At 36.6% G+C, this 16365-nt stretch overlaps 1 protein-coding gene across 1 annotated transcript; it reads right to left on the bottom strand.

The window, feature by feature from the left end:
- Positions 1–897: 897 nt before the first annotated feature.
- On the bottom strand, positions 898–14198 carry tbcela (tubulin folding cofactor E-like a). The gene is made up of 9 exons (XM_079823746.1): positions 14019–14198; positions 12561–12744; positions 11212–11384; positions 10942–11081; positions 9273–9454; positions 7367–7623; positions 6866–6992; positions 6414–6530; positions 898–3886 (listed from the first exon to the last, which is right to left on the bottom strand). The coding sequence occupies exons 3-9, from the start codon at positions 11351–11353 to the stop codon at positions 3568–3570; spliced, it is 1284 nt and encodes a 427-aa protein (XP_079679872.1). The 5' UTR covers positions 11354–11384; positions 12561–12744; positions 14019–14198; the 3' UTR covers positions 898–3567.
- Between the last annotated feature and the right edge of the window lie 2167 nt (positions 14199–16365).

Genomic DNA, 16365 nt, shown 5'->3' with positions numbered 1-16365 from the left:
CTTTCAGCTGATTGGTTGGTCCTGCTCTCTAACGTCAACTCAATGCCGCCGCCCACACGGTCACCCTGGCGACTGGAATAAACACTATTGAGATCAGTAGTAGTGCTTGGTCCCATCCGATTTAAAGGTATAGCAAAAATGAAAATGTCATCATTTACTCACCCTCATGTCGTTCCAAACCTGTATGACTGCAGATGTTAGGCATGATATAAACAGATTATATAGTCTACTAACATTTTCGAACAAATACTAAACAAGAATATACTATTGGAATTCCATAAAAGTGTGGGCCTGAAAACAAATTCACAGGAAATATATTTTGGGGGGAAATGACAGCACTGTTGTTTACTAAAATCAGTAACACTTGCTTATTAGCATGCATGCACACTAGGATATTGGCTGTTTATTATTACTCATAAAGCGCATATTCATGCCTTATTCTACATCCCTTAATGCTCACCCATACCTAAACTTAACAACTACCTTATAACTATTAATAAGCAGTAATTAGGGAGTTTATTGAACCAAAAGGCATAGTTAGTAGTTAGTTAATATAGTGAGAATTGGACCCTAATCTAAAACGTGACCCTAAAAACTATTAAACAACATTTAAACAAATATTACACAATGTTTCTTGAAATAAAGCTGAAATAAAATAATACACATTAGATGGAAACTTAAACTTAACTTAAACAAAATTAAATACGTTTAAATTGAAGTACTAAAACAAAATAATAAATGAAAGCTAAATATAATTATTTAATAAAAAACTAATACAAATGACAAAAGCCTATTACAAAATTACTATAATTAAAATGACAACTGAAAATATACAATAAAATTAATTCAAAATAATAATAATAAATACTGTAATATTACATAAGATAACACTGTAATGACTGTCAGTAAAAGTTTATTTTCCCTATTCCTTTAAGCCATTCAACTCTCAAACATAGATACATTAGTGTGCACATATGTTGGCAAATCAATGGAATAAAACAGTCAAATCTGATTCCGAATAATGAAGCATTAATAGTGTGACTGTGTGCAACTCAACTTGACGTATGTAAGTGTTCATTACAATAACAGGCCTAATGCATACATTAGATAAATGACTCATCCATTTGACGCTTAACAGCCTTTTATGCACCCCTAAATGAACTTAAACCGAAGATTAAGAACTGCTAATGTACAACAGATAGTGCAAACTGAGAGACACAATTTGTAAACTACACTCAGCACATAATATCCTAACAAAGAGGAAAATAAATAGCACAAATAGAAAAACAATAGTGTGCTGTGGCAATGAAAATAACTGCAATAAATATCACTTGGTAAACATTGTCTTCAGTGGTAAATTTCACAACTTTCATCTTCACACTTCATACGCGTCAGTCACAGTTTAAATGGCATTACCTTCAAGGTCATAAAATTGGAATATTAATAATGGATGCATGTAGAAAAAAAAACATTAATTATGCAAAAGTGAAACACTAATATCAATACCATGTCCTGTGTGGGCACAGAACATCAAATATTAAAAATCTAATAGGGAATTCTCTGAAGAAAAACAGTGCTTCATTCTGCTTTAATGTTTGATCAGGGGGCACAGGTAAAGGCATTAAGAGTGTTAAAGGCATAGAGGATGGTCGAACCTTCATATATATAATCTTCATCATCTTTCTTCCCCCGATCAAACAGCAACCCTTAAATTACTCCTACAACTATAAGAGATCTGATTTTAACATTATACGAGAAGTTAGACACATATAAGTCACTATTAAATCTCTGACTAGCTACTCTTTTTGGTGATAAAATAATAATAAAAAAGATTTCACTCTGAATTGACTTAATTTAAGATTACGTCTTAATGACGAGTATATGATAATACGGCTGAAACCTGAAATGTTTAATGAGAAAAAGCGTTCAACGTTCTCATATTTCTTTTCATACACTTTTATATATCAGTACATAATAGAAAATCGAATCTACTACTAACCTAAGCATTTGCAATACGTGTCAGTGTAACAGCAAACTGACAGTTACGCCGAAAGGATCTCAGTGCTTTTCCATTCAGTCCATCCGACAAGTCATGCTGTCATGTTATACGTGAAATAAATATGCGAAAAACTATGTTTTTGTCAGTTTTAGTTGCTAAACATGAGGGATTTTGTTGAATTAAGTATGACAAGCAAATGAGATGGTTCATGCACCGATTTGATCAAAGTACAGTGTGTAAATAATAAATCATTTGCTGGTTTCATACTGTAGATTTTACCGCCGTCTTGCCTTGCACATTTCAACACATTTTAGTCAAGCTGCAGTATACTTAAAGGAATTCTGTCATCATTTACTCTCCCTCGTGTCCTTTTGTCTTGTGCGGGAACACAAAAGGAGATACTTTGAAGAATGTTGGCAACCAAACAGTTTTGATTTACCATTGACTTCCATTGTATGGATGACATTTCTCAAAATATCTTCTTTTATGTTCCACAGAAAAAAGAAAGTCATAGGGGTCTGGTAAGTCATGAGTAAATGATTAAAGAATTTTCTTTCATGGGTTAGGGGGGCTTTTAATTTAACACAGAAGACCAAATTCCTGGTTATATTATACTGGCTGGATACACACCATGATAGATTTGCTACTGATTTGTTTTGTCGTTAACAAATAACACAGATCAGTAAATTAATAATAAATACTACACATAATAATAGTCATAACATAATCTTTGGCGGACTATGTTGACTTTTAACAGATCTAATTATTCTGAAAATAGAAAGTCAAAATCGACACACTTCATAATATGGACATAATTGAAATAAGAATAAGCACTTTTTCAAGCTTATGCTTTGTCTTGGAGGTACGAATTTGACGCCCACTTCCAAAGCAACAGGGAAAGTACTAATAGAGATTAGACATATTAAAAAGTAACAAAAAACAGACATGCGGCTTCGCAATTCCCCCTGGAATCAATCTGATTTTAAAAAATGCTCAAATGAACTGGATATTTAAAAACATTTGTGAATAAGATGTTTTTGCAAATATTTCCTCATGTGAATCTAGCACTGCCCATACAGTATATAAGGCCTGAGAGTCTTTTGCATGTAATTAATGTCTAACAGCATACGACACGCATCAGCACTCAACTATTATCCAGGATTTCATCTTTAAGACATCAAGTGCAGTGCAACATTTTCTTTCAGCTATGGGTGATTGTCTTAAGATCTGTAAAAAGCACATCCTGGGCTGCCAGAGCCCTTCGCTGTGCTTTATTTGAAAATAAACGGGCCTTTAAAAATACAGGGGTGCTCGTGAAGTCTGAAGACAAAAATAAAACCTTTAATAACAGCAACAAAAGCAGAGGTGCACACGAGTCAGGGTGTTTCTTATGACTGCGTAGTGACATGACACGTGACGTGCCGCTTGTGTACAACTGAAGCCCCAGCAAGTCCTAGGAGTTTTTCCCTGAAAGACAGTCCCAATCATTCTGTGGAGCGTAGATAGCACTAGTTCGAAGCAGATTTGGTTATTTAAATATAGCATTCCGTGATCCTGGTGAAAGACGGTTATTTTCTTTTGGGAACTACCAGGATCTCATCCCCGTCTTGAATGCTGTAGGAGTGCAAGGCCCGTGCGCTGTACTTCAACTCATCGGGGCCGAAGGCAGTGCACTTGTCGATGTAGTAAAGGCGCATATTTCTGGTGGGGAGCTGCACTACAGTCTTCAGCTGCTTCTTCAGCTCCGCGACAGTCTGGTCCAAACGGATGTTCACCTGCTCCACTTTGTCTTCGTAGCGCACCTCCACCTTGGCGTGGCAACGCGGTCGCAGGTCGATCTCAGCCAGAGGAGCCAGTTTCCCATATTTGGTCACCAAACAGTGATATCTTCAAAACAAAATGCAAATACCAAATCTGTATACAGCTTTCCACTACATGGGCAAGCCAAAATAATACCTAGAGAGTCAAAATACTGCCAGTAAAGCCAACACTTTTAGTTATGCAAACTCAGAATAATCATCATCATATTAATTATTATTATTATTAATAACAAATACGTTTTTATTTAATAATTAACACTCCATAGAGTGTGATTCTGGTCTAAAAATACATCTATAAAATCCTCATATGTGGAGCATAGATCATAAAATAAAATCTCCTACAACATAAAATACTATGTAGTCATAATTAACGACTGTTTGTTTATGCAGAATGTATTAAAGAGCAGCTGGATAGACCAAATTTTATATTATATAATATTATATCCATACAGTACTATGCTAAAGTCTTAGGCACGTTAGTATTTTCATCAACAACAAAAAAGTTAAGCCAGTTATTCATATTTTTTGCTGTAGTGTGTCAGTAGGAAATATCAGTTTACATTTCCAAATGTTTTTCTTTTTGCCATTAATTGTAATATTTGCACAAGAAGTCTTGACAAGAGCCGGTATAATCCACACGGAGATCTGATCTCACCATCATCGAGTCCATCTGGGATTACGTGAAGAAATTGAAAAAACGGAGACAGGCTAAATCCAGAAAAACCGCAGCAATGTCTCCAAGACGCTTACTATCGGTATCAAACTAACTATTAGTATCGGCAGATATCTTTCTGAATAATCGGCTGAGAAATTTTGTATCAACCCTAAACCTTACACTAACCTTACCCCTTAAATAAAATGTATTTACTGTAGTTTCATAATTAAAATACTTTAAAAACTAAGAAAAACAACCTGTATGCTTTATCACTAGATGGCAATAGGGAAGCTTAAAAAAAGCAAGATCAGTGAAGCAGAAGATCGGTACTGAAATCAGTGATCAGAGAGGTTTCGTTTTAGGGGGTGTAATTTGTAGTAGGGGGCGTAATTTGTTGGTTTATAGTACTGCGGGACACAGTTGGACACACTTGCAATGGAACGTTTCACCATTTTTGACTGAGGTGTGACGTTAGAAGCGACGACAGCGAGACACACCAACGACTCCTGACCTGCACAGTTGACTAACACTCCCGTATACTCCCCTCTGACACACACATAGCCTTAGAATAGTGGACTCACTCCTTTTTTTAACATGAAATAAAAACCAAAAAATCAAAATTCGCAGGTCGCACATATGTGGCTAGTTGTAAACAATGCTCGCACTGTCTCAAAAAAAATGGTCGACGTCTGGAGCCCTGATATTAGAATGATGGATGATACTGAAGAATCATATGACACTGAAGACTGGAGTAATGACTGCTGAAAATTCAGCTTCGCCATCACAGAAATGCATTTTTGATCAAATAAATGCAGCCTTGGTGAACATAAGACACTTCTTTCAAAAACATTAACAAAAATCATACTAACCTTAAACTTTTGATCAGTAGTGTACAGGGGCGTAAATTTCATCTAACAGTTGGGGGGGACAATAAACATGATATTTCTCACGAGCAATTTTTGAAGGGGACACAAATAATACAGCCAAAATCGTACTTGTAAGGATATGTGTACCAAAAAAAAAACAAAAAAAAAACCTTTTGTACTTATTTGGCGTTTTGGTGCACTGAAAAATTATGTAATGTCCATTTTTCTTTTCTCTGTCATTTTATCTGACCAACAACACAAAGCGATAGTTGTTTACTAAAACTTTTATAACTTTTTCTGAGTGTCCCATTTAAGAAGAGACGCACGTCTGTATTCCACAAATAACACACATGAACTACAACCGTTTAGGATCTGTGCATTTAATACGATTAAGGTTCACTACGCAGTCATATTATAATTATTAAATTATCTTGCGTCCTCCACATAGTATTTTATACTATATTCAGATCTTTAGATATTCAACTGCAGCAAGCCCTCTGATTTGCCACTTATGATCATATTGAGCAAAACCCAACACAGATCTGACGGAGTGGCCGTGCGCATACTTTCAGTTTAATTAGCGCTAATTCGGGGGCTGGTTGCTTGATTTTTGGGTTCATTAGCCTATTATTCTTAATGAAAAACACAACAAGAAAACAGTACAATGGCACTCCCTTAAATAGGCGCTTTTACATTTCGCTTTGAAACCAAATCTTCCACGATCATCTTGTCTGTCAGCTGTTTGCTCGTTCGGCTCGTGCTGTATTGAGCAGACACGTTCAGTTTTTAATTGTTGTGTCTGCTCTCTAACTTATTTTTTGTCCCGTTTGTGTTTGTATTGTTTTACTACTTACACATTTATTTTAATTGTATATCATTATATTATTTACAATACCCAGCATGGTTTTTAGGGGGGGACAGCCCTCTATTTGGGGGGGTCCTGTCCCCCCCGTCCCCCCCGCGATTTACGCCCCTGGTAGTGTATATTAAGATACTTTTAAAAATGGAAGAAAAATGAATACATTTGACTAGGTTAGTGGGTGACTAGTGGGTGACTCATGTGTGAAGTTTACCTGTGAGGCAGCTCCTCCTCTGAATAATTCAAGTGATAACGGATGAAGAATCTCTCAGCGTCCTCTCTCTCGCCATCCGTCACAACACTCCCATTTAGGTTGTTCACGGACGGCAGCCTGTGGGCGGTTTCAATCATCATCTCCAACATTTCTAGAGCATTACTATCAGTTTCTAATGAAGCTAAAGAGATCGTTCACCCAAAAATGACAATTCTGTGTCATCATGACGTTCCAGACCTGTATGAACTTCTTTCTTCTGTGGAACATTTTTGTTTTGTCCATGCAATGGAGGTCAATGGTCATCAAACTGTTTGGTTACCAACATTCTTCAAAATCTCTTATTTTGTGTTCCACAGAAGAAACCAAATTTATACAGGTTTGATATGACATGCGGGTGACAGAATTACATTTTTTGGGGTGAACTGAATCCCTGTTTTACACACTGGACTTACCGGGCTATCATTAGACTACGACGCTCCATGCTTGTGTAAGCCTGTAGTAGAGGAATGCCTTGCAACCTCACCTCCTCCAGTTTGGGCAGAGAGTTTAGCTTCTCAATGTCCTCCCATCGCTTAAGTCCTGACTCACACAAATTTATAAGAAAACTTGTTTTTACAGAGTTTATGTAGTTAAACAGTAATAAAATAGTAATAATGCTAAATTAAGCAATTACACACATGGTATGATCGTTTAGACCAGGGGTGTCCAAAGTCGGTCCTGGAGGGCCACTGTCCTGCAGAGTTTAGCTCCAACTTGCCTCAACACCTGTCTGGAAGTTTCTAGTATGCCTAATAAGACCTTGATTAGCTGGTTCAGGTGTGTTTAATTGGGGTTGGAGCTAAACTTTGCAGGACAGTGGCCCTCCAGGAGCAGGATTGGACACCCCTGGTTTAGACCCTTCTAGCACACGTTAAGACATTTTTCAACACTATCACACAAAAAAATAATCATACCAGAGTTGTGCAGATTGATGCTTCGAAGGTTAGGGAAGAGCCGCTGAAGGATTTCTCCTGAGTCCTGAATGGAGCTCAGGTTGTTGTTGGCCATGACCAAAGTGTCCAGTGCTGGGAACATGGAGCCAAATTTCCGTACTTCATTCCACTCATGGAGGCTGTTGTCTGTGATGTGGAGCAGACGCAGTGTGGAGCAGGGCATGGCAGCCAGTGTCACAGTGGTGTACTCATTAAGGCACAGGAACAGCTCCTCAAGCCTGGACAAAACCAATTGATGCTAGTGAAGAGCTCTGATACCAGAGACACCTTCATTAAATATCATGGATCTGATCAGAAAGGGATCGTATGATGTTTTTAAATCTTTTCCTTTTCCTTTAGTGTGTAATGTATCTGTTCGTGCATGTAAACGATCTGCAACGTTAAAGCTCATAGTCTCCGAAAAAGCGATTTATTCTAACAGAGAACACTAATCCAGACCTGCCTAAAACACCTTGATCGAAGTACAGATATTACTTCCTCAAACGTCCACGTCACAATGTAAAATATTAGCATAACGCCAGCCAAAGGCATATGCAATGAAAGAAGGCGAGGTTTCAGTGAATCGAAGTGTTGTCGGCATGATGCAGAAGCAATGTGTGTTTGGATGCGAAAGCAAAAACGCTTTTGCTTTCAGAGGTTAATCAGAGGTTAGACCTATTTATTCCTGAGCAGTAGAACCCAAATGTTTGCTTGCACATTGCACATTTTACAGAGGACAGCTTCTTGAACCAATGAAAGTACAACGCAGGCTATAAACAAAGACTACTTACCAGTACCACTGAGAAATGTTCTGGTCAAGTTGTGCTTGCAAAGTTGGTTCCGATCAATCAGCTTGATCATTTGCATTTTCAGAATTCAACACGGACTCGAAATGGTATGGTAAAACTGACAACATTATTATTAACTGTTTTTACAAATGCTTTAGAAGCCTTGAAATCTGAAGCTTGCGATTACGGTAAGGGGCGTTATATTTCTGACATATGCTTGAGGTGTTTGGCCAATCACAACGCACTGGGTCAGCTGGACAATCAAAGCAATTTGATCTTTTCGTAAGGAGGGTCTTTGTAGAAAGCAGCAAGTTTAAATCAGACTGGGAATAGAAGAGCAGCAATAATGTACTGTATGTGAAAAAAAAAAAAAAAAAAAAAAAAAAGGAAATACAATGCATTAAGCCAGGGGGGTGAAAACTTTTTGAATTCGAAGATCAAATTGTACTTAATTTGTCTTCCAGGAAACATGTAAGTGTCTTTTGTCGCCCGCTTTGGATCATCCAGGTAACGACACACAGTATTAAGAATGGTTTTCAATGGTTATTCAATGGTTCATAAAATTTTGAACGGGGTCATTTTAATAAATTCAGCCATTTTTTTGTCTTGTGGACAATATGTAAACATAAATAACATTAAAGCATGTTAACCATTTCTATTATACCCAATAATGAAAATATGCATGTTTTGTTCACAGGATTGCATGCATACAGGCATTAAAATTCTCTTTATGTGAAAAAAGATATGAAATCAATACCTCAAAAATATCTCAAAAATCAGTCTCATAATGTCTCAAAAATCTCAAACTAGTAAAGAGCAATCAATACTACACACCAGGGTTCCTCCAATCCAGTCCTAGAGGGCCACTGCTCTGCAGAGTTTAGTTCAAACCCTTATCAAACACACCTCAACAAGCATCAAAGTCTTCAGAGTTACTAGAAAATTGCAGATAGGGAAGTTTGATCAGGGTCTGAACTAAACTCTGAGGATAGTGGCCCACCAGTGCTGGATTTGAGGAACCCTGATATACACCAAGTACACCTTCACTATCGGTTATAAAGAACTATAAAGAAACATTGGGAGTTCAAAGTGTGACTCACTCAGGCATTTGTCGTGTGAAAGTTTGCACTGTGTCCCAGGACACTTGGGTATTGTTAAGAACGAAGCGGCGGATGCCAGAAAAGGCCTTAGCGCAGTCTGGATCTAAGACAGCATCAGTCAGTTGATTAGAGCTGAGGTTCAAGAACGCCAGGTTTGGGATGTTAGAAACAATCTTGCTGATCTGGAACAGATTAAAGGGTTGAACAAGAGTTAAACTTAAAGTTAAAAAAGTTTAAATATTTAAAGAATTGATATTCAGCTCTTGCTATACAAAGATATATAAAAATACTACACTTCAAATTTGAGGTCAGTAAGATTTTTAAAAAAAATTTTTTAAAGAGAGTAAGGATGCATTAAAAAGACATTTATAATCTTACAAAAGATTTCTATTGAAATAAATGCTGTTGTAATAATAATTACTTTTTAACAGTAATTTTTATCAAATATCCTGAAAAAAGGTTATTAAATATTAAACAGCAAAAATGTGTTAAACATTGATAATAGGCCCTTTTCACAGACTGTGATGACGCGTTTTAACGGTCATCAATATCGTAAATCCTGCAAAGTTTTTATATTTTCGTTTAAAAAAAAAAACATATGTACATTTATAACACTATACTTAGTATTAAATTACTTTTTCATCACATTACAAAAAACTAGTTACCGCTGCTGTGAGGGTGTTTTTAATACAGCGGCTATGGGAGTGATGGTAAAAATTACATCTTTCTCTCTTCTGACTGCAGTTATCAATCGCTCTCTATTTTCTCAGTTTTCGAAAGTTGTGAAAACACTATTGTGGAGTATTTCTTTTGCTATTTGAGCATATATGGAAAAACAAAAAATATATTTAATGTATTCTCTCATTCACCGCTATAGAATTTTACCCAACTATGATGACCGGAAATGTGAAAAGGGTCAATAAGAATTCTAAAGGATCATGTGACACTAAAGACTGGAGTAATTATGCTGAAAATGATGTCAGCTTTGACATCACAGGAATTAAAACACAATATTCCTGTTTTATTGTATTTTTGAACAAACAAGTGCAGTCTTGATAAGCATAAGACATTTATCATATATAAAAAAATCATCATAACAATTTTAATGCACGACGTGGAGGGAAAGAACTGAAGCAATGCGAAGCAGAGGGTGGTTGCCTCCACAGAGTGCATTCAAATCATTTAATACACAGTTAGCCATGGATTATTCCACTTATACCACTTATATTCCAATTATATATATATGGTCATTTGCCAGCATTGAAAACTTAAAGCTGTTATTGATGTTTGCAGCACAAGATATGACCGGAAGGCTAAAAATTATAGTTCTTTTTTTGCCAGCTACAACTCTTCAGATCTAGCCTTCTGCCCACTTTGAGTCAGACACAGACATAAAGTAGTGTAAGATTACATTTATTTCAATGAATGAACTATAGCATTTATTTGATTTTATTATGGAGAGCGAGAGAAAGAGAAAGAAAATCGAGTATTCAGACAGACCATGGTATAAAGAACAATATGAGGGTGAGTAAATAATGACAGAATGTTCACTGTTGGGTGAACTATCGCTTGAAATATTTTCATACAAAATTGGCCATTTGAACCTGTATCATTATACAGTGAGGGAAATCTGAAACAATGAGATCCCCGGATGAACTGACTAACTCACCTCATACCAGTCTTGGAGCTTGTTGTGGGACAGATCAAGTTCAACAACATGAGCACAGAAAGCAGCGATCTCTCCCTCCTCTCCTGCATGACTGATTCCACTGCCATTCAAAACCAGAATACTGGGCAGATTCAGACGGTCTGAAGGCAGAATGACCACATAATTAATAAACTATGAAACACAGCAACAGGATACAGCCGCCAAAGCAAACACTAAAATCACCAAGGAAGGAACCTTACATGACTTGTTTTTAATTAACCCAAGCCTGACCTTTCATAGGGGATCCCTGTGATCCAGACGGCACAACCACGACTCCCATGCCTGGACCCCGACGGCAAGGAAAGTTCTCCGGGCTGTACTTCTCACTGATCGCCTGCATAAAGGTGCGACCTTCTATCTCAGAAGCTTCCATTGCACTGTCCCACGCCACGCACCTTATGCCGCTGTGGATATACAATACAAGATAAAGTGTCATTTGTTTTCAATTCTAAATAGTTCCTAGTTCACGGTGCAGAGATTTGTAGGTTGATTTTATAAAATGGTGGTTTCAAGATGAATTTGTGATTGAGAAGTCCAACATGTCAACCAATCTCAACCAATGACGTGAGTTTTAGGTGGGACTACCTGTTTGTTCAAATGACCCTGAACTAGCCTTGCTTTGCAATGAAATGGTCAAATCATCTGATATTTGAAGAGATTCATTGACCTTGTAGCCATGATAATCTGCAGGGGCCCTTTATATCACATCATTTCCTGTTTTGACTTTTGTTATTGCAAGTTTGTTGGACCACATGTCAGTATTTTGAAAACAGATTTTTCATTTTTCGGTGAACTATTGCTTTAATAAACAGTAAAGCAGTTTTGTCAATATATAACATATAGCAGCAAAATATAAAAAAACAAATCTGCCAAATCAAAGTCATATGGTACAATATATTTCTATACAGTATATATATAAATTTATTTTTTATATTTTCAGTTTTCATTTTAGTTCTGTTGTTTAATTTCTGTTTTAGTAATTTTAGTACTTATATATTTCAGTTAGTTGAAACATTTCTCATTTTTAAGTTTAAGTTTGTCTAAAAAATATCTAATACTTTTATTTTATTTCAGCTTTATTTCACTTGTCAGTTTTACAGTTTCAAACAATACTACCTTAAAACTACTTAAGGTTTTCTTTTCATCCTGACATCCCCCCAAAAAATTACAAAAATCCTACAATAATAAAATAAAAACATGTTCATCACAGATGCTCGTCACATTGCATGTATGAATTGCATTTAATGTGTTTTGAAAAATTCATAAATAGGACAAAAATTGGTGTTATGTCATGACCCGTGTGTCAGTCAACCTCAAGAAGTTCAGTTAAACATATAGTCAGAAACTGCAGTCCTCTGGGCTAAAAAATCCATTTTTAAACAGAGCTGGCCTAGATTTAACCATCTGCTGGCTAAATAAATCATGTTCTTTGCTAACATGAAACCAGCAGTTTTACTGAGCATGGCAATACCTATAACATAGAATGTGTAAATTCACTGATGACTAAACATGTCTGGGTGAATATGTTTTTCCTAAATTAACCAGTATAAATATGAGAATCCTGAGTTAAGGGCTCTCACCTGCTATGTGATTTGTACTCACAGGTCCACAGTCCACTTACAGGTGTCCCATAAAATAATGTTTACTTTTACAACAAAAAGTTATTCATCCATTGAGTGTCAGGGTTTAGTAGATAAACGTGACTGCACACCAGCAGAGAGACTGCTCAGCGTCCTCACCACACTTTTCAGAGATAACAGCACTCTGTAGAAAGAAGACACCAGGTCAGCAAGAAGAACAGAAAACGATTCACCTTAAGTTGTAACTACACTAATCTGAATCAACAAAGCCAGAGTTGCTGTTTAAATCAACGCACTCAATATGCATCTGAAAAACCTTACTGTATTTACAACTCAGAAGAGGTTTACAGGCTCTTAAGGAAAATACATGACAAGGAGACCAAAACCATGTAAACATTCGTTAGACAGCTGTGCATATAACAAGAACAATAGCCGACTTGTGAAACAAAAAGTTGCCAAGACAAAACATTGCTGGAAACAGTTTCCTTAAAGTCTAACGTTAGCATAGAGTGTCAAATTACAAGAATAAGAGCTGTTTTTTTACATGGGACTTTACTCCTATTTTACAGCATGCTGCACATTTAAAACGGATGAAGAAACGCCTATAAAGTCCAAATGTATGTAAGTATGAAGAATAGTAGCTTTAGAGCCGAGGTTATACAAATATGGCTGAGATTAAAGAATAATACTGTTTTATGGATTACATGATTAGATTTGTATTGAGTACTATTTTGTATTTAGTAAACATACATTTTAATATATAGAAGAAATATCACTGTGCAATGCAATCCTTACGTTACAAAATTAACATCTTATATTCATGAAAACAAAAGACTTTAGTTTACTAGTTACTAGATTTTTTGGAGACTAGTTTGAGTCGATGCACAATTTCGTAATGTGATTTATATCAAAACGTGCAGTAAGGCTCTGTATTATTGATAAGTAGTGTATATATATATTTTTTTTTTTACAATTTATCATTAACTAATTGTTGTGTGGATCACTATATACACACACACACACACACACACACAATAACCACCAAACTGCTAATATTTTAATCTATCCAACACTGTACAAAACCACAGAATTTAAATCTATCCTGCAATCATTCATTTTCAAACACGGGCCCATTTACAAATCATAACATGACAATAACGCAATCATAAAGTCATAAAGGTGGGTCACCTTCATCTGTGATTTTATAAGAGCACAGGTCATTTATAATAGACACTAGTAACAGTTACCAAATCAAATATGAATCTATCTTGAGCTTCTGCATGAGGATACATATCAAAACTGACACCACTCACCGAAACAGACCACTTCATGTTAAATGACTCGGAATGAGAATGTATCTTTGTAACGTTAAGTCAACACCAGTGAATGATCATACTTTTGCTAATATTTAGCTAGCTTTAACCGAAAACATCCCTCCATCATCACAAAGTGTCTTACATTGAATGAGCAGCTCCTCGGTGAGACTCGGGAAAGGACGCTGTTATTCACCCCAACTCCTAACGGTCAGTTCATCCACGTCATTTCAATTGAAATCTCGCACTTTGATCGCCAGACTGTTACAAGTCGCTCTTGTTATTGTTGATAAATCTGTCACGCTGACCCTATTGTCACGGAAGTGGCGTCACTCCAGCTGGGAGCTCGTGACTGGACCGTTAGGGTGTGTTGAGCGCCCTCGCTGTCAAAGTGGAGAATAACGGAGAATATTTAACGCCATTAACTACATCCAATTTATAGATTGAGTAGTCTGTGTGTTATTTTATAATATGTAGAACAGGGTGAATTAAAGATGCACAATAGATGACCAGAAAAGGCGGCTCGTGAATCACGGGGTGTTTGAGTGTCTGCTTACCATCACTGATCATGGCATGATGACCGTATATTTATGGTGATGACACTAAAAACAGAAGCAGTTTTGATGATAGAATCATACAGTGGAGATTCAGGGGTCTTGCAAGGTTGATCAATGCTTCCACCTAGCGGAAAACTGCTCACAGGGTTGGTTTGCATTGCATAACAACTATAAGGAAAACTGTTGCATAACTAAAGCTAATGCAAATCGTGTACAGTAATTGAAATAATACTGAAATAAAAGGAAATATAAAAATTAGATGAACAACTAGAAATGTTGTCTTTTGGCAATTAACTGAGATAACTTTATGCATTCAAATTATATCTCAAAACAAATTTAAGCTAAATAAAATACAAAAAAACAGCCTAACAAAAAATAATAGCCAATACAAAACTGAACATATAAAACTAAAATCAATCAACAACAAAAAAATGAAATAGTAATATTTCATGCACATAATAACACTGATATGGACATATGGATATTTTTCATTTTTATGAACATATTTCTCTCAAAACTAAAACTTCACTCCAGCATGACTGTAACGGACTGCTCCAAGGCTCGAATGGTTGAAGATCCAAATGCAGTTTAATGGGGAAATCCAAAGCATACACAAAACAAAAGCCAGGCAAAGGTAGAAACACAGATGAGCAGTCCAAACAAAAGTTCAGTCTCAATCAGCTTCCTAGTTCAGTAGTCAGGGCACTGATCAGGACATTAGTCAATGGGCTGACTCCCTGACCAGTGCCCTGACTACTGAATTAGGGAGCTGATTGAAAGAGACGCACCCACAGAAAATATCCAGGTTAACAAAGCTCCTCAGTAACAGATAAATGCAATCATGGTTGATCAGTGTGGGCATGGCAGTGGGTTATGGGTAGTGTAGTCTGTGATAGTGTGGAAATTGTCCAGAGTGGAGTGCCCTCTGGTGGTAATCATGGGTTGTTAGGCTCTCATGGGCACTCTCACAGAGGATCGTGACAATGACTTTACAACTAGCATTATTATATATATAAGGTCATCATGCACATGATGATATTAAATAATACAAGGACAAAGATGTTGTATTACAAAAGACATGCCACTTTTACTGTACTTTTCACAATTATTATTTTATTTGCTTTTTTAGTAGTAACAGATAAGAGATATATAGAAATCAAAGCATTTATATTTGCTAAAGAGATACAGTGTTATTGCATTTTAACAACTAATAAGGATAATATTTCTCTAAAATGAAAAAGCATGCAAAAGCCTTGTCTACCTACATGTGCTTTTTAATAATAAAACACAAATAAAAAGACCTAAACACGGATACAATAAATGTTCAGACACACACACACATATATATATATATACATATATATACCGATCAGGCATAACATTATGACAGGTGAAGTGAATATCACTGATTATCTCTTCATCACGGCACCTGTTAGTGGGGAGATATATTAGGCAGCAAGTGAACATTTTGTCCTCAAAGTTGATGTGTTACAAACAGAAAAAAATGGGCAAGCGTAAGGATTTGAGAGAGTTTGACAAGGGCCAAGTTGTGATGGCTACACGACTGCAGCTCTTGTGGGGTGTTCCCAGTCTACAGTGGACAGTATCTATCAAAACTGGTCAAAGGAAGGAACAGTGGTGAACCGGCGACAGGGTCATGGGTGGACAAGGCTCATTGATGCAGACTGTGTACACCCTTGCATGGAAACAGTATTCCCCAGTGGCTGTGGCCTCTTTCAGCAGGATAATGCGCCACAAAGCAAAGAAATGTTCAGGAATGGTTTGAGGAACATGACAAAAATTTGAGGTGTTGACTTGGCCTCCAAATTCCCCATATCTCAATCCAATCGAGCATCTGTGGGATGTGCTGAACAAACAAGTCTGATTCATGAAGGCCCCACCTCGTAACTTACAGGACTTAAAGGATCTGCTGCT

The sequence above is a fragment of the Gobio gobio genome (genome assembly GCF_949357685.1).
Source record: "Gobio gobio genome assembly, chromosome: 8".
NCBI lineage: Eukaryota > Metazoa > Chordata > Actinopteri > Cypriniformes > Gobionidae > Gobio > Gobio gobio.
Note: the sequence above shows the minus strand (reverse complement) of the source record. Positions and strands in the feature narration are given on the sequence as shown.

Bases quoted from the DNA above. Each gene is read 5' to 3' on its own strand.
- tbcela (XM_079823746.1), bottom strand. From the start codon at position 11,353: ATGGAAGCTTCTGAGATAGAAGGTCGCACCTTTATGCAGGCGATCAGT. The intron at 6,531-6,865 runs GTAAGTCCAGTG...AACCGCCCACAG, and splicing joins CGTAGTCTAATGATAGCCCG to GCTGCCGTCCGTGAACAACC. The intron at 3,887-6,413 runs GTAAACTTCACA...TTTGTTTTGAAG, and splicing joins GAGGAGGAGCTGCCTCACAG to ATATCACTGTTTGGTGACCA.